This window comes from Apostichopus japonicus, chromosome 18 (assembly GCF_037975245.1).
Source record: "Apostichopus japonicus isolate 1M-3 chromosome 18, ASM3797524v1, whole genome shotgun sequence".
In the NCBI taxonomy this organism is placed as follows: Eukaryota; Metazoa; Echinodermata; class Holothuroidea; order Aspidochirotida; family Stichopodidae; genus Apostichopus; species Apostichopus japonicus.
Window position 1 is genome coordinate 3,096,058 of NC_092578.1, and position 25,098 is coordinate 3,121,155.

Sequence of the window (25,098 nt, forward strand, 5' to 3'; positions counted from 1 at the left end):
TAAATAGCATATATTTTTACTTTAGTAAAATGTGGCAAGAAAGTGGGTACTGGGTTTGTCATTTGATGTAATGACCTAAGTCTGGATGCTTCAGAGTAGGAGTGGGCCTGAAATTGATCTGACACACCTTGCCCACATCGTGCATGTCATCTCTTAATCTGCTCAATGTCATCTCTTTAATCTGTTCAATGTCGTATCTCAATCTGCTCGTCGTACAGATAAAAGCCCTTGAAGAGCAACTGGATCAGTTCAGAGACGGTTTTGTCAGCAAAGAAGATGAGATCTCTCAACTGAATCTACAACTAGACATCGCCAACAGAGCAACAAGACCGGAGGAGAAACCAGCCGAAAGTGTTCTAGTCGCTGAGAATAAAGACCTAAAGGTAAAATTTGTAGCACTCAGATAATGTAAAATCACATGGTTGGTGGACTGGAGTGGAAGGGGGGGGGGGGTTGTCACCCTCTTTGACTGGTGACTTATATACAGAATGCCAAGATATCTGATATTTTTTTCAGGTAGGGAGAAGGGAGCATCTCCACATCATTGCTTAAATGCATCCTAAATGTGGACCCTACAAAAAGACCAAATTTGATCAACTTTGGTATTGCTCATGAAAGCATCTCCTATCCCCTGCCAACCCTCCCCCACCCCCACCGTCACCCTCACACATCACTACCCCTGCATTATGGGGAATTTTCTCATTGTCCCCCCCTCCCCACCAACCTTATTCTCAGGTAGGTCCTTATGAAGGGACATTCCTACTCTCAGTTTCAAAGAAAGAGTGCTTGCTCTAATCGATTATCTGACCATGAAGAAGTAATGTCTTCTCTCCTCTTATCTAAAGGATCGACTGGCATCCCTTCAGGAGAAGCTTGCCAATCTGCCGTCGAGCTCATCTCTGGACGGTCTCGCAGAAGGTTTGATCGAGGAGAAGAACCAACAGATAGACGAACTGACAGGGCAGGTCTTGGAAGCCCAGAGAGAACTAGAAGAGGTCAAAGACCAGCTGGAAGATGTTAAGGAGAATGAAGATGTAAGCTGGATAGCTTTTATGAATTGTGTTTGCTGCGAAGAATGCCTGTTTTACCACAGTAGAAAGGGGAGGGGGGCGGGTGAGGGGGCATGGAAGGGTAAGGGGTGTCATGGGACAGTTCTTTCATAAATACTGTCAGTCAAAGTGCGGTACTACTCTAAACTAAAATGGAACAACGGGTAACAACAAGGTGTAAGCTGTCCTCAAGGATTCCAGCTGGCTGTGACTCTAGTCTGATCATCAAATAAATTTGAACAGTATTATACCCTTCTGCTAGTTTTGTCGCCCAAAAAGCAGGGATCTTTACGTCAGAATATCTGGAAGATGGAATGTGCTTGTGAAAGGTAACTGGGTGCTTGAAATCATGGCCCACAATAAAAAAAGTGACAAATTTATTGAATAATTATCTATATGGTTAATGACTTTGAAAGGAGCATTTCATGTTTGACAATTTTCAGTTTGTGACACGGGGTGGTTTATATATTGTGTTGGACAGATTTATGCGGATAGTTTTCAATATCTGGCAACTTATGTCTTATAGTCTCTCAAGTCTATGGTCTCTCAATAATAATGAATAATATATTATTATTAATAGGAGGCCCTCAAAGAAGATTTAGAGAAGAATCTCGAAGAGAAAGACCAGGAGATTGCATCTCTTCGTGACCAGATTGACAAATGGAAGGACCAAGTCGAACAAATCACAGATCGTCAAGACGACCAACAACATAGAGAAGAATCGATGCAGGGGTCTAGCGAAACTACGGTACTCCACGAGAAACTTTATAATATTTCTGAGGCGTAGTCAGAATAAGCTCATTTGCATGCCCCTAGTAATGACATTGGCATCACATCATGGCATCACATGGTCATCACATGGTCATCACATTCAAGCAGAGGGGACAGCTTGTGATATAGTCCTGTGCACAACAGCATCTGGGCAGCAAATTAAAGTCAATAGTTTCAGTTTTCAGTTTATTTATTTCCAGTATAAATATAAATATTTATAAAAAGGACATCAAAAATTCAAAAAGTACATTACGAAAATTGAAGATGAATTAGTAAAAAGTTCAACAATAAACTCTTTCCCCTAGTCCTAGTTATGATATTGACAAGGTCATCATGTCCAGAAGGGGAGGGAGGGAGGATGGGGTTGGATGAAGGTTAGATGTAAAAGGTAAGTTGGTCCTTTTACTGGGGTGAAATGGACTGCATGAATAAACTCAAGTTTAAGATCAGTGCCACCTTCTCACGACCGAAGAGTGTTATTGTAACATTCTGTTTTCTGTTATTTTTATGTAAGCTTTGCTGCTTATTGTGAATAGCCCCATTGATTCCTGTATCCAATCATCCACACCCTTGCTAGGATATATCCATAGGAGTAAATGTCTTCTTTGTCAAGGATCGTATGTGAAGGAAGTGTGATCTTTTCTTCATCTCTTTTGTTCCGCTACGATAAGGTGATTCATTTTTATTAGTATAAATATTCATGAACTGGTTGTCTTTATCTATCCAATCAGATGCATTTGGAGGAGGAGCTTAAGAGGCTCAGAGCACTGCTTGCAATTCGAGAGAGGGAGATAGCACAGTTAGAAGCTCAACTGATGTCCCTCCAGGGAAGTCCTGGCAGAGACAAGAACATTCAGGAGGAGACCGTGGACCGGTTGCAGAAAGAGATGGAGGTAAGAATCGATGAAAAAGAATAAATTCAAGATTGTTTCTTGGTGATGAAAGGTGTCATATTATCAGTCGTCGATGTCTAGGATTTAATTCAGTGGAGAAGACAAAAAAAGACACAAAAATGTACCGTTGAAAAGTCAGAAACTTTCTAGTGGGCTAAACTTGACAATGATATTGAGACCTGTTTAGGGTATTAAAGACCACTTTTTTTTTTTAATGTCATCTTTTGGTAATTTTTGTTTTGCTTTTTGATAAAAACTTTCTATACCAGTTTAAATTATTTTTAGTTTGGTGAGTCAACAGATTTAAATATGTAAAGTAATATAAAGCAGAAGACTCAAACATTTGTTTCTGTTTTGTTGTTAGCTTGTGATGTAAACTTGTATTCAAATTGTGTAAGCAAAAAAAAATGTTCACTTGGAACTCGGTAGCTGTTTGATAATTACAATATATTTGGTGGACAAACTCTGGAAGGGTTTCTTAGTTTGACAAGTTGTAATGTTTAGTTTGAATATTACTTGGTTTTGGAAAATGCCCCCCCAACCCCCCCCCCCCCCCAAAATGGTTTCAATCCTCATTTTCTTCACATCTCCTCAACAGGACAAGGATCTTCAGTTGATGCAATTGAAGATTCAGGTGGACCAAGCCGAAGAGACCGTCTTCCAGGCCCAGCAACAGCTCAGCCAGGTGTCGGACCTACCGAGACAGAACCAACAGCTGCTGTTTGGGATGGAGGAAGTGCAGGAACGTCATACCAAAGAGATACAGGACCTGAAAGCGAAACACAAGGAGTTGTCCGCGAGGAGAGAGGCAGAGCACAAGAACGAAATTGAAAGGATGATGGCCGCCCAGGAGGAAGATTGGAAGAAAATACAACAACTGGAGAAAGATTATGAGGGCAAATTGACCCACATTGGGAAACTGTCACCGGGCAAGACATTACAACAGGTAGGACAGAGGTGGAGCAGAGTGTAAGGGTGAGGGGTAGGGTGGAGGAGGTATGGATTGGGACAAGGGAAGGCAAGGGTGACTCCATTGTGATACCTTTGAGGGAAATATCTAACATCTATCTCCCCCATCAACCTTTTGGATACAGTGCCTTTGGATTGAATTTCCCGGTGTGGTTCGCTTTTCAATTCTCATGGAAAGTTATAGTAAACAAATTTAGTGTGTCCCTTACCGAATTTCTTTTGTCTAGTTCCCATGGTGAAGAGCTGTCACATTCTCCCAGGATGTCATTTCCACGAAACACAACTGTCCTTTGACATTTGGTTATTTACTGTCATATATTCCATGTCACTATGTGTTTACTTTTAAACAAGATATATGTGAATACAGGGCTTTCTGATTATAGTTCCATTTCTTTCATAAGAGGTGGTACTTTCTTAAGTATTAGGAACCCTGGATTAGATACAACAAAATGTCAGTATGGCTTGCAAGATCAATTTGCTTTACATTTGCCCACTCGGGCTTCAGTCGTATCCATATCATTCCTAGATTGTTGGGGTAGTTGTGTTTGTATACTATTTATGTGTATATAACCTCTTTTTATACCTTAAATCAATATTCATATCTCACATCAATATTCCTATCTTACATCAATATTCATACCTCACAGCAATATGTAGTGTTTACTCTGTAAGTCTCTTTATTTCTATGTAGTTCCCTGCAAACAACAATAAGAATAAATTCAAGGCAATAGATAATCAATGACCAGTATGTATCTCTCTCTCTCTCGCTGAATTTAGAAATTAGATGAGATCAAGAAAGAGTTGACGAAGCAACATCAAGAACACGTGGCCGACATCCAGCGAACAATGGCCAAGGAAGCAGACGAACGGATCAAACAACTCAGGGCACAGATGACACAAGAGAGCCTCTTGATGCAACAGCGCCACCAGCACGAGCTTGAAGAAGCTATCCTGAGGACTAATCGTGACCTCATGGCAGCCCACGCCGAAGAAGTCGCGAAGATCAGAGACGACCACCGCCAGGAAGTGGATAGAATATTGGCCACGTCTCCTGCGAACATGAGCCAGTTCTCAGGTAAGTGCGTTTAGAGCATCTTCTCCAAGCTGTCTGTCGAAAAGATCTACAGTTGATTCATCAAAACGTTTCTGAAATTGATAAAATTAAATTGATCAGCCGGTAAGAGTTTATGAAGAGTACCTGAAAGTTATGCTTATAAACACAGCCGGCCGCCTTGAATACCTACCATGGGATCAAGCAAGAAGCAAAAACTCCATATTATTCTTGTCACCTCAGTTTTGTTTTTCAAAATTAAACTCTGCTGGTCTGTTAACTGCAATAAATCATTTAAATTCAACTTTGCAGATATTAATCAACTGATGCAGAGCGAACTAGAATTGGCTCAACTCCGAGGACGTCCTGGCGGTATCGGCCAGGAACTGCCGTCACAGGCCGATTCGGGGGTCAGCAGTGGTGATGCGACCACCGAAGGTCTTTCAGATAAATTAAAGGTTCGTACCCTTAGTGATTCTACTTGTACAGATCTGTCTTGAATGATGCCTATTTGCTTAAGAACTCACCAAGCTCACTTAAGCACCATGAGACATTTTTGTTTATCAAACTTCCAGTGTCTTTTGCAAAGGTGTGAAATATAGCTATTAATAGTTACCCTTTGTTCTTCCTATCTTGCGCATTTGCAATTAACTCCTGGTCCACATACCCGCACTCCTTATAGCGATCGTGCCTTTTCTGTCGCTGCGCCTTCTCTTTGGAACGAACTCCCATTTCACGTTTGTGACTCTCCCTCCCTTTGTTTTTTCAACAGACAACTCAAAATAATTCTGTTTGATTTCTAGTTTCTTTTTTTCCTTGGTTTCCTTTGTCTCTTTTCCTACTTTGTAAAGCGCTTTGAAACGCTGTATTAAGCGCTATATAAATGTAATTTATTTATCTTTATTTTTATGATTATGGTAGTTTTGAATTGAAATATCAACCCGTTTTGGTTATGTGTGGTAAGTTTTGTTCACTTTGCTCTGAAGCAACTGCTAGGAACCAGACAAATGCATTTTTTGGAATCGTCCAAGAAGAACTTGCACCCAGCCTATGAATATGCAAATGATTTAGAAAACGTTTATTATTCTGTCAGTCTAATCAAATCTTTTTCTCTCTCTCTCTCTCTCTGGTTGCAATTTCCATAATAGACTATCCTGTCCAGAATAAAGGGCGAAGGATTATCACTTTTGTCTCTGTCAGAGCTAAGGTACTTACATGACCAGACAATGCCCAGGACTCCCCTCCAGAGGGGCCTCGATGTGGGCTCTCTCCAGGAGGCCTGGGAGAATGAGAAGAGGGCCCTCCTGGATGCTATCCAATCCCTCAAGGACCTCGTAACCCAGCTCAGTGGCAGCCAAAGGGTCAGTTCAACAACATTGCCTCTACTTAAAAATTGTTGTATATTTGTTCTTTATATATCAAGGAGGTCAGTTGGTAGCCAGAGTTTTGACTGAGACTCAAAAACTTCCAGCCTCCACCGGGATTCGAACCCTGGCCTCCCGCTACATATGCGGACACCCTAACCACTAGGCTATGGACGCTGATTGTATGTCTAACAAGATATATATATATATATATGATAGGATAGATTTAGGGTGTGTAGTTTTAAAGAGGATGTGGTTTCATCGGTCCTGGTTGGGATGTAGTTTCATCAGTCGTAGTTGGGATGTGGCTTCATCGGTCCTGGTTGGGATGTTCATGAGCCGCTGTTTCATTTCATTTACCAGGATCTCAACCAAGACGATGCCGATTGGAGGGGCGAGTTACTGCTCACGATACAACAGGTCTTCCAATGTGAGAGGGAGGCTCTGAGGGCAGAGCTATCCACCAACGTAGCTATGAGCGGAGACCAGAATATAACTGACGTACAACTGCTACAGAGGAGGATAAGAGAACAGGTAAACTTAAAAGATGTTAGTGAGAGGAGATGGTGTAGGTAGGAAAAGAAGATGATAGATATTAATAAATGAGAATAGAGATGGGAGAAGAGGGTAGGGGTAGATGAATAAATTAGAATTGAGGAAGAAATCTTTCTGGATTTAGTAAGGAAGCATGAAGAGCAGGGAATCTGTAAAAAATTAACACAAAGTTGCCTCCAAAGATAAAACTTCTTCCAATTTATTCTCACTTTACTTTTCAAATGGATGAAATTTACGTGTGCCATTCACCGATAAGATGGGTTGTTTGCAAGTTCTCCACACTAACCTCTAGAGATTGCTATAAATATCTTTATTATAATATTTGTACGTATGCCCTTAACTGCCTGTCTGAGATGGGCTTTCCCTGATTGATGTTCCTGATTCTTCCCATTTCTTTCATCTTCATACTGTTTACTATTGCATTGATTAGTTCGTTAACGTCCCGTTTCTTTCATCATTCCCAGGAGAACTTTCACAAGTCAGCGGTGGAGCAGATCTACGGTGCGGACAGGTCCTCGATACTCGGAGAGAGCCGAGACCTGTTCAGTCAAAACAATGCCTTGCAGGAAGAGCTGCAGCGATCTCGGCAGAGACTGACCCAACAACTGAAGGCCCTGGAGGAACAGAGCAACAAGAGAGAACGGCAGCTGAAACGACAATGTGAGTCTGACCCACGAAATGTCAAAGGTCACACCACTGACCGCTAGCATCCAAAGAGCGTCCTCACTTTCAACCAGATCCGCTGAATCTTACACAGTTCTTATATTGAAATTGTTATATATTTTACGATCTTATGATGTTCATATTGCTTTTTAACCTGTATGGATTTGAGAGTCTTCTTTTGTTGATATTGTTGTAGTTTATACAACATATACTCACTTCTTATATTGATACTGTTGTGAGGTTTACAACTTTACACTCTTGCCAATTTATTCTTACAGCCCTAATATGAGTTATGAGTTTTTTATGTTCTTGATATTCTAAGATACTGTTTTACACTATTATAAATATAATATTTTGATGCACAATACTTTCATACTTTTTCACTTTCATACTTTCAATACTTTTCATACTTTCAATACTTTTTCATACTCTCAATACTTTTTCATGTGAATGGATTGGCATCATAAAGTGATGAATATAGGAGCTGTGTTGGTATCTTTACTGATACAGAATAATTTAGATGTGTTCACTGAAGAAGATAGGAGCTCAAGAGGCTGTCAGAATCAGCCGAGTTGCTTGTAGTCGTTTATACTCTCGGTGGATTTGCTAATCATCGGAACTTCAAATTTTTATCTTCCTATGAAAGGGAGGGCATTGTGGTCAAGTGGTTTAGGCAGTGGACTTGTGATCTAAGGATTACAGGTTCAACCACTGGCCAGATCATTGCGTTGTGTCCTTGGGCAAGGCACTTTATCTCCATTGCCTCTCTTCACCCAGGTGTTTAAATGGGGACTTGCGAGGGGTCTTGTAAATATAGTTGCGTTTGCCGGTTTGTGGCTGCACCCTATGGGAAGTCCCCCAGGGGACACGTGGCTGTGGTGCCCCAGGACAGATTGTTTGAATTGTGCACACTTTGGTGTGTAGGTGTTACAAGTTACCAATGACCAGGGTTAAGTACAGCGCGGCGAGACTTTATTGTTAGTTGCGCTATATAAGAACTGTTAATTATTATTATTATTATTATGAAATGTCTCTCACACAGTGGAGACAATGGAACACAAGTATCGTCAGGAGAGGATCTTGGTGGAGGATCTGCGAACGTCTCTCGTTCTGGAGAAAGAGAAGGGAGAGCAGCTATCAGAAGCTTTACAGAAGGTCAAAGGTCACGAGGAGGAGCTACAGGAAGAGCTCAGCGACCTCTTGACCAAGATCGATAAACAGATCGGGGATCGGGAAGCAGTGGAGTCGAGACTTGCCGATGTCACGTAAGTATATGAATTAATTAATTAAGTGATGGAACAGATACTTTGCCACACCTGAAAGTCTTGTAGGGAAGCACTGTTACTGTCATGACCTCAAAACTATCTGCTTTTTTGCTTGTTTTTTCTTGTGTATGTTATCGAGCTGATGAGGTAATGAGGGGGAAGGGGATGAGATGTTTCCCTTTATACTTTTTTTTCATATTGCAAAAAGGACACTTCAACATCCTGTAACTATTAAGGGTCCTACCAGTATGATTTATTCGAAAAGATCAAATTTGTAGAAACTTTCTGGTAATGATAAAGAGAAACCATTCATCATTTCTTCAGGAGATATTGACTTTTAATGGAACCATTCCTGTTGTTGCCTTTTGAGCTTTCCTCATTGTTTGCAGTTTGTAACAAATATGCCTTCTTCATATTTGATGTTAATATTGCATGTTTATGTTTCTTATCTCTATCAAAGCTTGACCAAGGTAGTCAATGAATATTCATGACCATATTTACTACTATCCATTTCAAGATATGTTAATAGGTTATGAAATATTTATGACCATCGGGTGTCCAACAAATATGCACCTCCCGTTGCTTATTTGTAAGAAATCGCCTCCTTGCATATCCTTTGCGAAAAAGGTGGAGAAAGAGAGAGATTTTATACAAGCCGAATTTGTACCATAGTTCTCCTCAGTCAAAGCAGTTTTCATCAAAGCCCACTCTAGCTGTCATGTAATATCAGACCTTCATTTCCCTTTCAATATGAATATTCACAAATTAAATTATGTGTTTTTTCCTACTTTGCTCCATTCAAGTGATCAAAATTTCATATGCTTGCTAAAGAAATTTACAATATTTTAGTCCATCTTTAAAGAAAAGAGTGACAGATAGGGAATAAATTTGAGATCATGCAGCATTCATCTTTACTGTCATGGAATAAAGAATTTTTCTTCTTTGCAACATCAATATGCATAAATTTAGTTTCGTCTCATGTCCCATTCACATGATCAAAATGTCATATGTTTGCAACCGCCATATTGAATCCATCTGAAAGTGGCAAGAGATAGAAGAAGTTAATTTGTTAATAATTTGTCACACTGCATCAGCAGCATTCAAAGTCCCACCCGCTTGCTGTCATAAAGTTGCATAAGTTTTAATTCTCCCTACTTCAAAATGAATATTCATCATTTTCTGCTTAATATTCAGCCAGTTGGGACAATTTCCTAATGCTAATACCTTTCTAAACTGTACTACAATATCATGCTCTCAAAGCACTGGTATTGTCAGTACAAACAGTTCCTAGCCTTGATCTGATCGAAACATGATATTCATACTGCTCGTACCGACAATACAAGTGCTCTGAAGCGGGACATAACACTACAGTATAGAAAAAAATTGTCCAAACTGGGTGTTAATATTCCATTTGATCGACCCAACAGGTAAATCTGTTAGGTCTCCTTCTCTTCATCTTGGTCTCTCTAAAATAATAGCTTCCTCGAAAATGAGTTGTTTCCTTGTTTTGCTTTTGACCAGCAGTCTATTTTTTTGTCTTGTTTTTGTTGTTATGTATTTTGATGTGGCATTTGTGTACCCATTTTCTCTTCCAACCCTTAAAACAGAATTTTGGCCGACACTGCACTGTAAGTTGCCTCTGTGTGCATATCATTCAAAGCATGGATGTATTTTCCGTTGTCATAATTTCTTTTTTTTTCCTTTTCAAGTTCGCAGCAGTTTTTGTTTTCTTTATTGCCTTTCTTCTTTTACCCGAACTTTAGCAGAAGCATCCGTTTTATTTTGTAAAAATTAAAGGGATTTTTACTGACTCATTATTATTTTGGCATGATTCTAATTTTTTAAATTTTATTTCTAATTTAATTTGAGTTATTTTCATTAAATTGGCAACAATACCACCACCGTACACTGAAAAGCTAACGCTGCAAGTTTTCTTGCCTTCTATCAGAAAAACTAGTGTAGTAAAGTATGTATTTTAGATCCTCCTGCAGGCAGGAACTTGTGAAGAAGCCATCATTGGCTTATCAAAGCCGCAAGCTGACTGAAGTCAGTCTCTTTTATTCATATTTAACGTCCATGATTATGAATTGTCAATTGTCAAAAACTCTGTAACTGGACGATCTACAATTAATCTTGGAGTGACTCCAACCGGGGACCTTATGATTGGAGGGCACCGGAGTTAACCACTGAGCTAACACTCCATCAAAAAAAAAGTGTCACCAAAAGATACGGTTCCAGTGTTCCAAGCAGACCAGCAAAAAGAAGCAGTTTGAATTTAACGTTTAAAGCAGATGTGGTATTATGTGGAGAAAATAGAACATCATACCACCATTATAAAGCTGGATGAACCAAAAAAAAGTAGAAAACAAAACAAAAAACATTCCATCGGAAGACAATCCTTCATCTTAAATCTTACAGATATAATCAAGTAGTTGGACACATGGTAGCATTTATCACATTACTAATTGCTTTAACATTTTTCTCTTACTTTTTGGTATTTATTATTTATAGAAATAAGTCAATAAAATGGATCCATATTTAGTTCACATTCTGTCCATCGGCCGCTATCATCCATAAATACCATAAAATGGTGTTTCTTTGCGTATTCAGTTGGAAGATATGAGTTTTATTTTGTGATGTAGTTTTGAAATGGTTTTTAGATATCTATCTAACCTAGTCTAGCCATACTAACACATTAAAAACGTGCATGATAAGATTTATAGCATAAACCTTGTTTATAGTACAGCATTTATTTTGGAAATTCTGTTCTGAATTCATTTTGCTGCATTTGTAGAGATCACTTATTGACAATTGATCACTGCGAAAGATTATTCAAATTGATTATACCACCATATGAACAGAAGCAAGAGGTTTTTTTTTGTAGAAATTTGTTTGTTTTTAGAAGTTTAGACGATAATAAGGAAATTTACGGTGTTTCTCCTGAATTAACTACAGTTGCCATAGTCTGAACATAATAGTAAAGAGTTGATTGTCAAAGTTGGTGAAATAACTGTTGATTGATTTTTACATTTTGCTGAAAATATCTCCTTGGACACACTAACATGTGGATATAAATCATGGAGATGTTTTATGTGAAAGGTATGAAACTACTAACCTATGAGGTTAAGAGGTCATCCATATTTTTTTGGAGAAAAACTGAAGATCTGAGAAGAAAACTTTACCATTGCAGTATGCAGCTGCATGAACTTATTATTCTTTAACTAACATGGGAGTTGACTATCTGTGAGAGTTCCAGCCCCCATCTCGTATTCATTTTTTTCTCCCTTGCCTTCTCCAAAGAAAATATGACTTGTATTTTGAGGAGTAATAATAACCCATCACAATTGAGGGCTGCTTGTAGGTAAGTTGGAAAATTGGAAAAATGTGTCACAAGATGTGATGTAAGAAGTAAAAAACATGTTTGTTGTTAACCAGTTTTAAAAATTGCGTACGGACAAGCACAGTGCATTTAGAACCTTTATAAATCTTGCTCCAGTCGAAAAGATTACAGAAAAACATTTTCCTCTCCACTCTCTGTGTAATAAGGTGCAGACGATAAGATACTGTGTATGCCAGTTTGCTGATTGCATTGTTGTTGTTGCATTAAACACAACCACTTTCCCTATGCATTGAATGGTCATTGGAGACATAGTAATTCAGATTTTGTATCTGATTGATATAAATTTTGACAAATCGTAAAATGTATTTCATGTTTAATGTGTTATTTGACCTGTGTGATTCCCATTGATTCCCAGAGCTGCATTTGAAGCTGAGAGAAGTCACAATAGAAGTCTCAACGTCACCCTCTCCGAAGAGAAGAAGGCCTCTCGAAGCTTGAACGATGCATACGAAACAGAGAATCGTAGGGTGCAACATGCAAGAAATAGAGAGCAACAGATTATAAAGGTTAGCATTCATTCTCATCTATTCTCTAAGGGGGTTCTACTTTAGTAGTAATCTGGAGGGCTTGATTCTTTCACAGGAATTATAAGTAGGATACTTATTAGTTTGTTGTATGACTGTGTTCTTGCATAGGTGAGTTTAAACTAGGATACTGGTCAGTTTTGTTGTATGACTGAGTGAAACCTGTTAATGAAAGTTATCTTTTTCCATTACCATTCTTCTCTCATGATCAGGAGCTTCATCGGGAACTACAGCAAGAAAAGAATAAACTGGTAGATGCAGAGAAGACTGCGGAAAAAGAAGCTCTGAGATCCAACGCTCTCTCCAGAGAACTAGAAGCCATCAGGTCAGAGACGGTCAGCGAAGTGCAACATGAGAAGGCTAAATTCACCGAATTAAAGACAGCCATAGATGTTGAAAGGACAAGGTGCCAGGAACTGAAGACAGCACTACAGGTAATATATATATAGAACATAGCAACAAAACCCATTGTATCATTGGGGGCACTTAGCAACTAGTCACTATCTTAAACTGTAGTCTCTAACATGTAGTGTTAACAAAGGATATTGGCCATAAAGGGAGGGGGTGTCAAGGGAGAATGGGGGAGGTCAAGGGAGGGTGGGGAGGGAGGAATTGGTAGGGTAGAACCTGTAAACTGTCCACTATATTACAAGCAGTTATGATATGGAAATGACTTGGTCAAGTCCAAGACAGACATAATAGTAACTTATTAAGTGTCAGGAATAAATCTGATGTTATTAAAATGGCTGAAAATTCAGCATTAGTCCAACCACATGTCGGTCTGGATTGTGATAAAATCATGAGACATTCCTACCGGCCGAACCATTGAGATTTTATTCACCTGGTTCCTTCTGTTAACATCATAAATTAAAATACATTTAGTCAGCTTGTTTGGTATTTTGGCTCATAGTAAAGAGAGTCTTCTTCACACCATATATTGGAATTTATGATTTAAAAATTTCAAAAAATAAAGTTAAAACCTCATGCTTAGTAAGTGAAGAATCATGGTAATGTCAAGCCTTGGACAAAATTATCAGTCAACTCCTTTTTTTGTCAAAATACTTATTGATCAAATTTAGGAAATGTTTAAGTGTTACATTTATTGGTAGCAATTACAAAACCTCTTATAGTTAAAGCTGTATACTTAATAAAAATGATAACAGTCTAAGCTCACAGATTTGCTTCGTATCCTCGGAATCTTTGCGAATTATAAGACAAACTTCGTCAAACCATCCAAAGAGTGATTAGATACCGGTCTGGAGACTTGACTCTGATTTCTTAGTTTAAAGGCATTGAAGACTCGCCCCAAACTGCGTGCCGCGCTCTGAAAAAGTTAACTTTCCGTTGCTTGCAAGTGAAGTTTTCTGCTTGTCGCTACAAAATGCAGACAGTAATGAAACGTGATACCTTGTTATCTTTTATCTAGACCTGAGATGTCCATCGCTGCTATGTACACTGTGTTGTGGGTATTGACCGTAGCTGTATGTATAGACTGTACACTAGTGTCTAACTACAGACGGTAGCAAGCTGTGTGTGTATTTTCTGTGACCGATGGTGTTGTCTAACACTTCTGTTACACCTCATTCGAAACTAGGTCAGATTACCGGCATGTGAAGTTTCTTTTTGTGCCAGTCTTCACACCCTTTAACCCGCTTTGCCATTTCATCTGCAGAAAGAACAAGTACTGAATGCGCAACTGCAAGCTACCATGGAGCAGGAGAGGCAGAAGAACGCTGACACGTCGCTCCAGGAGAAGACACTGATCGCAGAACTCCAAGCCAAGCTAGATACATCTCAAGCTGAGGTGATTGATATACAGGGACAGATCAAACAGCTGGAGAACTCGATTCGTAGAAAAGAGGGAGTCCTAGAGACAGAGAGAGCGCAGCATAAAGAGGTGGTATCCAGAGAGAGGGCGGCATCCAGACAGATGAAGAGCTCCCTGGACGCGGTCGAGGTATCAATCTCTGAAACATTTTGTAATTCATGAACCTTCACAATTTTTTTCTTGTTGCGGTTTTGGATACTTTTTAAGTTTAATATTTTAACATTTTAATTTTTTAATTTTTCTTTATTTTTTTTTATTTAATATTTTAACATTTTAATATTTTAACATTTTCAAGTTTAATATTACTCCTTTGGAGCTATGAACAGAGTGTTAATCTCCTAAGACAAAACAGGTTATGTCAGTCAAATAACAAAACTAAAAAAAAAAATGTAAAAACTAAAAAACTATGGAGAGTTGGCATTTTTGATAATGGCCAGATCTTTCTGCTGAGACACACTTGTAGACTTACATAAATGATGAAAAGTTTAAACAGGTAGAACTGGAGTTAGTATTTACCTCTCCAAAATAAGGACCAAACCATTCATTGCATCAGAATTTACTGAAAATTGCATTAGCCTAAGAATGACTATCAATGAAGATTTTAGCAGAAAATGTTTGATGCTAAATTCCAAGGCCTCGATTATGACACAGTCTGATTCTGTTTAAAGCATCTGCATTATAGTGGTACTAAATTTATCTAGTAGTGCTACCTAATACTGTGTCACACCAGTAAATTAACGTCGTTTTCTCTTTGTTTAATTCAATCTCCGTTTCGTCAGAATAAGCTTGAGGAAGTGGAAAGGCAGCTGATTAGCGAACAGGAAAAGGCCGCCAGGCTGAAAGCAGACAAGGAACGGCTGCACCAGAGTCTAGAGAGCCAGGCAGAGACAGACAAGGACAAAGTCGGCCAGAGAGAACGAGAACGTGAGAACGAGAAGAGAAAACAACTGGAGAGAGACAGAGAAAGAGAGATGGAACGACAAAAACAGGTAAAAAAAGGAGAGAATTGACGAGGATTTGAGCGATAGGGGAAGTGGTGGTACTTAAGAGGAGTGAGGAAGGGGAGGGAAAGGGAAGGGGGAGGGGAAGGGAGAGGGGGAAAGAGAGGGGAAGGGAGAGGGGAAGGGGAGGGGAAGGGAGAGGACATTAGGGTGGGGATGGGTGAGAAGATAAGTTCAATCTTTAGACTCTCCGTATTTGCCTTGTAACCAAAGAGACAAAAGGAAGAAAAAACTGCTTTGCTCGTTTTCCAAACTGGATGCATCTTGACAAACTTGATCGTATATATATCCATTTACAGCATGACTTGGAACTGGAACATCAGCTTGACCAACAGAAGATAAGATCGCTGGAGGAGCAAGTTGAGGACTGGAAGAACCACGCCCAACAAACCCTGGAGGAGTTACAGAGGTTGCAGGATAAACAGAAATATGAGAACGAAGAAGATGTGGAGATGCAGCGAGAGCTTGAGATGGTAACAGTCGCTTTTTTTTTATTTGCTCTTTGCTGTTCGGGGTTGAATGTCATAATGTCAGGATATGAAGTAAACGGATTAATAGTGATCTGCCTTTTACGATTTCTGATTTATTTTCTGCAGTGTCAACAGAGATCAAAATTTGAAAAACTTTGTGAAATACAAGATAACTCCAAATGTATAGCTTACTTCATACTTTGTTTGTTTGTTGGATCCAGCATCTTATGTGTGCTTAGTTAACATTGGGTTTACCCTGGCAAGAATTTACTCAACCTGTTGGCTTCCTTGAAAGGAGGGATCTACATCAGATGAGAAGATCCACAAGGAAATTTGACATGCAGTCGCTATTTACATTTTCTTTTTTTCTTCTTCTTTATAATTATAATTTTTAGTTAACATGTACCTGCCCCTTCCTATGCATAAGTTATAACGGATGAGAAAAATTTCTATAGCTGTATCGAAAACACAAAGAAACCAAAGAAAACAAAGAAAAACACAGAAAACACAAAGAAATCAAAGAAAACACAAAGCAACTCAAAACAAATAACAAGTATTCCATTCGTTTTGCTGTATCGCAGGAATTACAGAAAAGTCTAGAACGACATAGCCCAGCTGGAAAGGAAGCTGGTCCATCAGGTCAAAGGTCACGGTATCACCTCCTGAAAGAGCAGTTAGAGGCCATCCGTCAAAGGTTACAGCTGATCGCCGTCAAGGAACATGAGGGCCTTGGTCTTCTAAGAAGGTGAATGCTAGGCTGCTACTCTCCTAGCGGAAAGATTGTTTTCTGTATTTGCTAGGTCGTTGGATGTCTCATAATTTGTGGGTTTATAACTATATGAAAATGACTTGAAATGCCTACATATCCACTCTGCAGAGTGCTCAAAAACAGAAAGCAAGCATTTTAGTAGTTTGGCAATACAAAAATTGACTTCGTTTCTGCAGTGATGTAGTTATCAGTATTGATAGGTCAAAGGTCAGGGGCAACACAAGGGATAATGAAATATGCGTCTTCAATTGTAACGAACTGTTTTTAGCTAATACACTTGAACTAAGGTTAAACTAAATTCAAAACTTTATTGATAGTTATTTTTGTTGGTGACAACCATAATCAAAACTGGGATATGCTATGATGTATTTGTTGATTTCTTTTCAGTTATTACATTGAGAACTTTTTTTACCATTTTTTAGTTTTTAAACTTTCTGTTTGAGGCCAGTCCTGGTAGTTTTATTGAACTAATTCTATAACGAGAATTAAGATAAATATGAACCACGGGTGGTTATATCTCATCGAGTGAAGTTTTGTTGATAACATGTTTTGCTTCTCTTTCTGATATTATTTTTAGAATGAATCAAACAGTAGCCGACTCGTCGTCGAGTACTGCCCAAGAAATTCACACATTGGAGAGAAACTTACAAGAAGCCACCGCAGAATTGAAACAAATCCATGGAGCCCTGGTGCTACAAGTCGAGGTAAAATGGAATGGGTCCAGGTGTAAGGGAAAGGGGGTAGAGTGTAGTGGCTGAATGGGGACCCGCAGACTAAAAATAATGTGGGTAATATTTGTGGAAAGTTACGATGGTATTTGTATTTGTACGATTGTAATACGATGTATTTGTGGGTAATATTTCAATGATTAATGTAATGAGGGAGAAGGTAAGTTCAATGGAATGGGTCCAGGTGTAAGGGGAGGGGGGGAGAGTGAATTGCTGAATGGGAACCGCAGACTAAAGATAATGCATTTTGGGTAATATTTTAATGATGAACGTAAAAGAGGGAAAGGATCGCTCTGGAGCAAAGCAGAGGGATGTAGTTGTTTGTAAACAGTACTTTGTAAGAAATGTGACCGTTATATAATGCAGCAAATTTGGAGAATTTGAGCTCAAATGGATTAAAATATAAATTTATAAGATTTGCTTGTGGTTTCTATCAGGGAACTCTCTTGATTTATTTATTTATTTATTTTTTCTTAAGAAGGAATTTTTCAGCAGAAAATTATGAGTGTAAATAATATTTAATGAGCAGTAAATTACCTACTAGTGTTTATTTTAGTTTCCTGAACATATCAAGGTTTTAGATATTTGTATTTTAGGTTATTGATTTTATTCCTTGTCACCCTTTGATTTTTCAGACCAGTACTGGTGTCCCCGCGTCCAAGGCTCGCCTCAACACTCGTCTTCTTAACCAGAATGCCGAGCTGAGTAACTACATCTCCAAACTGAGTGACGAGAAGTCAGAGATGAGGAGACAGCTCTCACAGCTGGAGGAACAACTGTGGACCCTGAAACAGAGACAGCTTCACCAGACCTCTTCGGTAAGATATCACAGGATGTGATGATAAAAAGTGGTTTTGATGGAATGTCTTTTAAATGTACTTTACAAGGGTGGATCCACCCTTTCCCCTACTTCTGAAATGGATGCTATACGAGTGGCAGCAAACATGTCATTTTGATCATGAAAAAAAACACATTTTGGACAATTTTTTTAGTATGCTACACAGTGCATTCCTTACGATTCACCGATGTTGCATTCTAACACCAATGGCATGTAATTAATTTGAAAATCTACTAATATATCCCTCATTCTCCCTCCCCCTCACCCTATCCCCTCCAGTTTGAGAAATGCTGGGCACCACTACTGTTTTTAATTCAACAGTGCAAAGCGTCCCTAAAGCCCCTTTGAGACAAGGCAGGGAATAGATGTGTTTTATCATTACTACAGCCCTAATTGAGGCTGTAAAGAATCCTAAACTCTACTGTAATTAAAGCAAGTCATGAATGTGTTTTAAAAGTATATATATATATATATATACATAAATGTCATATCTACCTTCCTGCAATTCATTGGTCTGTTCTTATTGCCACCAGTCTCCAAGAGGGACCCGTCGAGATCTTGATTCACTCTTTGCTGAGGAGATATCGTCCTGGGAGAGGGAGAGGCTCTCGACCCAGAATGCTTTGCGTCAGGCAGAGCGTGAGATTATCCGTCTGAAGCTTGAATTAGAGCAAAATGCTGCCAACAGGGAGAGCGACGTGGAACTGTTACTAAGCAACGGTGATATCCCCGAACACCAACAGCAGAAGGTAGTTACCGTCCATTCTTCCTGTTAAGACATGGCCACACCCGCATGTCTTTTATTTTTGTCTTTTCTCTATTTCTCGCATGTCTTAAAGTAGCTGGTTTTGCTTATAATAAAAACCGTGGCAGGAGTACTTAAAGTAGCTGGTTTTGCTTTTACTAAAGACCATGGTATGAGAACTTAACTGGTTTTGCTTGTAATAAAAACTGTGGTAAGAGTACTTAAAGTAGCTGGTTTTGCTTGTAATAAAGACTGTGGTATAAGAACTTAAAGTAGCTAGTTTTGCTTGTAGTAAAGACCATGGTATGAGAACTTAACTGGTTTTGCTTGTAATAAAAACTGTGGTAGGAGTACTTAAAGTAGCTGGTTTTGCTTGTAGTAAAGACCATGGTATGAGAACTTAACTGGTTTTGCTTGAAGTAAAGACCGTGGTAAGAGAAATTAATGTAGCTGATTTTGCTTGTAAAACCGTGGTATGAGTAGACTTGACCGTGAAGAAAGAAATTGTTTAACAGTAAAATGCAAATTTTCATTTTTCTTTGCTACATTCCATCTCTACCGACAGTTCCAGAGGCTCTATGGGAAGTACCTCCGAGCGGAGAGTTTCCGCAAATCTCTGATTTATCAGAAGAAGTACCTGCTGTTGCTGCTGGGGGGCTTCCAGGACACGGAGGAGGCCTCGCTTGCCCTGATCGCTAAGATGGGTGGCTACCCTAATCCAGCTAACATGGAGCAGACCAACAGAAGGAGCAAAGCTTTCACAAAGTTCCGCAGCGCGGTGAGGGTCTGCATCGCCATATCTAGGTAAGGAACGGGGAAACCAGTAAATCCGCTATTGAAGAGTAAAAAAGCTTTGTGGCCAACTTGTTTCACAAAATAAAATACATCACAATATTTGGTTTTGTTGGAAAAGAGCCAAAGAAAGTTTGGTTAGAACAGAATACAAACCCCAAACTTTAACAACTGAGCTATCCAGGCCTTAGTTGGTACCAATTCTTGTGCAACCATTTCTTTGCTGTTGGGAGGGGAGGGGAAGGGGGGGGGTGAGGAATTGGTGGTACCTGTCAGATGCCACAGTACCTTAGACCTAAGACTGCTGTATCCTCAAAAGTTTCTTCAGAAATCATAAAAACTATAAAAAAAAGAAAAAGAGAGTTAATATTGCAACATGGTGCTTTTATTTTGACTTTCAGACTGAAGTACCTGAAGAAGAAGTGGCAGCGAGCCTGTGGCACCAGTAACCATTCCACCCCTCAGTCATTGCCAACTCATCACTCCGTTCCAAGCTACCCTCCAAGTCTTCCACCAGTCCGTCATTCCAGCACCCCAGGGACCACCACGTTGGCACCTCCACTGTACCGCTCCCCGGGGAGGATTAATTCCAGACTTGGGGGTACCAGCATGGGATCACCACCTGTAAGGGACAGGGTAGTCTCAGGGAGTAGTAACGGAGTGCTCAATGGTGCCAGTAACTATATTAGCCCCCAGTCGTATAGGTAAGGAATGTAGAAATGTGATTCATTTTATGTTCTTTTAAAGTTTACCCCAGACATGACAGCTAAGGTACATGGTGGTCCCAGCCAAGGGGTGGTAATGAGGTGTCTGTTGGTGCCACTATCTATGGTTGTCTTGAGTCATGTAGGGGAAGGGAGTTAGACTACAAACAATGACATATGTCATTAAGAGTTAGTCAGGACATGCCACCAGCTATAAGGAACACTGTGGTCCCAGCGGGTGGTAATGGATTGCCCGTTGGTACCAGTAACTGTACTATAAACCATCATAAGTCATATAGGTGAGGAAGTTAGAATAAAGACAATGATAAAAGTAAACCAGGACATGCCACTAGTTTTAAGGGACATTGAGCTCCCTGGGTCTACGTTTTGGTGTCCATGCTTGAAGTCATGAGCTGTGGGCCAACTTTTGGAATCATCAAGTGTTATAGCCATTAGCAATGTAAAAATAGTTATATACAGAGCATTAAAAGTGTCCTATAATCAGTTTAAATCGACCAATATTCAGATGGCACAATAGAGGTTGCTATCAGTACTAGCCATAAAACCTTAGTGTATATTGGTTAGGAAATCATAATATAGACAATTTGATTTTCTTTCACTAAACGTTTATGACGGAACTAATTGGTACAGGAAGCTTCATACAGCCGTGAGTTTATGACTCACTGTGACATTTTACGTGTGATTACTAAACGGGTTACAGTCGGGTTCAGACGAACCAATGCAAGGTTGCGATTTCTTCTCTTTGGAGATAGTTGGAACCGAGAGACTATATATTTTTATATTAATTTTCAAGCTGTGTCCATTTTATTTTTCGTATTCATATTTTAAGGGATTTTGTCATTTTGTTACTTAAATTTACTTAAATCTCACTTTTTTTCTTTTTAGGAATTTCACTGTAAATCTATATTATTTTTAAAATTATTCCTTCATTTATATATATATATTTATATTTTTTATATTAATATTTAAGCTGTGTCAATTTTATTCTTCATATTCATATATTAAGGGTTTTGTCATTTTGTTGTCATTGTAAAGCGCTCTTGAACATGCTTAAGCATGAAATGAACGCTATATAAATTTGGTAAAATAAATTTGGTAAAATAATATATAATAAATTTGATCTTTACAGGAGCAGCTCACATTCCAGAGCCAGAGAACGATTGAGTATGTCACCACAGGACCCAATGGAGGATCCAGAGGTCTCACTATCAAAGTACATCCGAAAACTGGAAAACCTGCAGGAGAGGATAGGCAGTGGTAGTAGGAGAGGTATGGAAATTACAAAGAATAAACATCAGAGAACAAAGGTGGGGGGATGAGGGGTGGGGGATGTAGGGACCAGGAGGAGTGTCAGAGGGGAATAACCCCCAAGAATAACCATCAGAGAGCAAGGTGGAGGGGGGTAGAAGAGGGGATGTAGGGACCATTAGGAGTATCAGAGGGGTATAGCCCTCAAGAAATAACCATTAGGGAGCAAATGTTTGGTGGGGGAGAGGGGGGGTGGGGTAAGAAGGAGAAGGTAAGAAAAGGAAGGATGTTAATTTGAGACAAGATGGGCAGTATTACTAAAAGAGAGATAAGTCTCTTACAGGACTTTATCGGGGAAGAAGGGGAGGTGGGGGAAGGGAGGGTTGTAAGTGGGGGACAGGATGGGTGGTAGCACTAAGAGAGATAAGTCACTTACAAGACTCTTCATCAGGGAAGTAGTGGGGGTGGGGGAGTCAGGCAACAGGAGGGTTGTAAGTGGAGGACAGGATGAATGGTTGGGAGTAAGAGGAATAAAATTGTTTTGTTTTTTAATTCCATTAGATATTTTACTCCTGGTTTATCTTATTGATAGCCCCGAGTCACCACAATGAGCTTTTTATTTTTCTGGTCTTTATTTTGACAGGTGACCAGAACGGAAAGAGGAGACAACCTCCCTCTCAGCAGAGATGATAACTTTGAAGACATTGGCTCGATGAATATTCAGCAGATGAAAGACAGCAGTGAATCACAATAACCCTTCAAGAGGTCATCCAGGGGTCATACATGAGGTCATGAGGGGTCACACATTAGGAGAGAGAGGTTGGTTAACTAAAAACCAAATACTACAGAAATCTTAAACAAAATCATAAAGACTCAATTTACAGTCTTGTATTTTGTCATTTCATATTAACGACCAAAATTGATTATCAATTATTGCTAATGATCGGTAGACTTGTAACGATAATGGCTGTAATACGAGAAAGCTAAATGTGCATAATTGTTTGTATGAATATTCATGTCTTATGAATATGGTATTCACTGCATATACTCTGCATATTCAGGTAGGGAGGTAAGTGTTTGTGTGATTAACATGTTATACAGATTCAATCCGAGATGAAAAATAAGATCGTCTACGCACGTCCAATTTCCCCCTGTCCTTGAAATCTGCTGCCTCTGAAGCTAGCTGAATGGAAAAAAATGCTAATAAATATTCATGTAGGAATTCATTGAGTTTGCATATTTGTTGTGTATTCATGAGTGATGTCACAATGGTGCATAGTTATTCTTGCCTTGATTTAAGACCATGTTGCCTTTCAACTCACGATCTGTTCACTTTTCCTTTTCCTTTCCCCACAAATGGAATGAAAAATAGAACAACAAATTTAAGGAAAAATAGAAAGTCCAGTGCAGACATTTTTCAGAACTATTTTGGAAAAAAATGCACTGTATTTTCGTCAGTTTAATGCTAAAGTTGTTCTTCTGTAAATGTTGTACATTGAATTTAACCTGATAATATTGTGAAAGATTTGAAAATTTGGAGTATCTACCAGTAGAACTTTTCAATGGTAAAATGGGGACCTTAATTCCCTAATTCCAAACACATATAATAATAACAGAGCATAGTAAAACATAGTGGTCCAGTTCCCATCTTCATGGCTCCAGCCCTGGCTGAGATATGAAATATGTGAATGGGGGTTTTCAGCATTTATAAAGAATTTTTTTCATCTTCCATATAAATGTTAAAGTTGTCTAACACTGGACTATCCCTGTGATATACAAACAGTATTTATTATTAATACTCCGCTAAATTAAAGAAACTCATCCAAGAATGAAAATTTTCAGTTTCACATAATTTTCAGTTACAGCATCCTCTTTCTGTTCCAAACTATCTTGCTCTCTCTATTCACGATAATCCCATTTTCTTGGAAAATTTTGTAATTTTTGTTCCCAACATTTTATGGCATGATTTTGAGGTAATAATGTTTTGCCCTTAATCTAGTCCCGGACTGTTTCAGCATGTTATCCAAAATCTGTCTTACAATCCATTTAAAGTTTAAGGAAAATTATTTTAATGGCAATGGTCACAAACCACAATTCATTTTATTTATTATTTTCATAATGTTCTGAAAAGATACCTGAAAAACTTTAAAAATAAAACACACATTTTATGGAGGCTTGAGCATTGCCAGCTCACTATAAGGTATGGAAAAAAATACAACCTAAGCTGTTTTTAATTTCAAGACTGACTTTGCCTCCAAACTGCCTAAGTTCGTGTCTGAAAAACCTTGGTAATGTAGGAGTGAGAAAAAATCTTTGCAGTTAACACAATTGTCAGTATTTTTCTCTCACATATGGACAAATAAATTTAATTATTTTGATAGAAACTCTGATAAAATTTCAATTAACTTTGCTAGTTATTCAATATTTTGCATTAAATTTCTGTTATTTGCTACATGCCATGATAGTGTCTGTATAGACAAGTTGAAAGAACCTTCCCTTGAATCTGTTATCCAGGATCCCCCACTCTAGGGTAGGGTGGTGGGGAGGGGGATGGTAGGGGTGTTGTGAGTGGGGAGGGGGAGGTAGCATTGTTCACCCCCCTGATCTCAAACCTGTGTCAGTATCCCTGTTGTCACCACATAAATACTTAACGAAGGGTTTCATTAGTTGTCTTAACGAAGGGTTTCATTAGCTGTACCTCTTCCCCGATAACTTCTTCTTTCAGTTTCTCCCAACGGACTGCCAGTTTGATTTAAATAACCAAAGTTTCTGAAATGTTCCTATTTCGTATCTCCTCTTTTATAAGGTAACAAAATATTTGTGTTGTATTGTAACATTTTAAACTATTAATGGGCAATATTCTGTTCAACTGTAAGAGATTTTATTTTTAAGCACGTGTGTGTGTGTGTGTCTTTGAAACTAATGTAACAAATTTCTTGTGTTTATGTGAAAATTGTAAAATAAAATGATTTCAACTTACTTCAGAGTATCTACGTCATTTATTTTTTCTTTTTCCGTATCTTTCAATTCCTCACTTTTTCTCAAGAAAGTTCCCTACTCAAAGTCTTCTACTTAAGAGGTTGCTCTTTCTCCTATCTAGAAACTAGCTAAAATTCTCCATCCCCTCAACCCCCCTCCCCGACCCCCAGGCTCGCAATTCCCCGCTTACATCCCAATCTGTGACTACTTTCCCTGCGAATTGGTAGGTCTTTTTGAAAACAAATCATGATTTGCCAATTCCAGTTGTACCCATTACTTTGTCATCTTTCGGCAGAACCATGTATATTTCTGGGGGTGGAGGGGGGAATATAAACAGGGCAGCAAATCCATCCCCCTCCACCTTCCTTCGCTGCTGGTAGGCAAAATATTACAAGAAGTCATAGTGTACAGTACATAAATATATAACATGTATTTGTGGTACAACCTAAGCAGTGGAAAATTCCTCAACAT

At 38.9% G+C, this 25,098-nt stretch overlaps 1 protein-coding gene and 1 non-coding gene across 2 annotated transcripts in view; one reads left to right on the forward strand and one right to left on the reverse strand.

Annotated features, from left to right (window-relative positions):
- Positions 1–24,627, forward strand: part of LOC139958766 (uncharacterized) — an 89,684-nt gene extending 65,057 nt beyond the window's left edge. Inside the window, 25 exon segments of the mRNA XM_071956096.1 lie at positions 219–383; positions 846–1,034; positions 1,630–1,797; positions 2,552–2,713; positions 3,312–3,659; positions 4,460–4,757; positions 5,046–5,191; positions 5,882–6,094; positions 6,461–6,631; positions 7,117–7,312; positions 8,358–8,580; positions 10,188–10,208; positions 12,336–12,486; positions 12,717–12,938; positions 14,177–14,461; positions 15,112–15,321; positions 15,633–15,806; positions 16,385–16,548; positions 17,150–17,276; positions 17,936–18,118; positions 18,672–18,887; positions 19,449–19,687; positions 20,077–20,379; positions 21,530–21,669; positions 22,292–24,627. Coding sequence (XP_071812197.1) covers positions 219–383; positions 846–1,034; positions 1,630–1,797; positions 2,552–2,713; positions 3,312–3,659; positions 4,460–4,757; positions 5,046–5,191; positions 5,882–6,094; positions 6,461–6,631; positions 7,117–7,312; positions 8,358–8,580; positions 10,188–10,208; positions 12,336–12,486; positions 12,717–12,938; positions 14,177–14,461; positions 15,112–15,321; positions 15,633–15,806; positions 16,385–16,548; positions 17,150–17,276; positions 17,936–18,118; positions 18,672–18,887; positions 19,449–19,687; positions 20,077–20,379; positions 21,530–21,669; positions 22,292–22,338 — 4,761 coding nt within the window. The 3' untranslated portion in view covers positions 22,339–24,627.
- Positions 6,203–6,274, reverse strand: Trnah-aug (transfer RNA histidin (anticodon AUG)). Its single transcript has one exon. It is a non-coding gene; the product is annotated as a tRNA-His (tRNA).
- Positions 24,628–25,098: the final 471 nt, after the last annotated feature.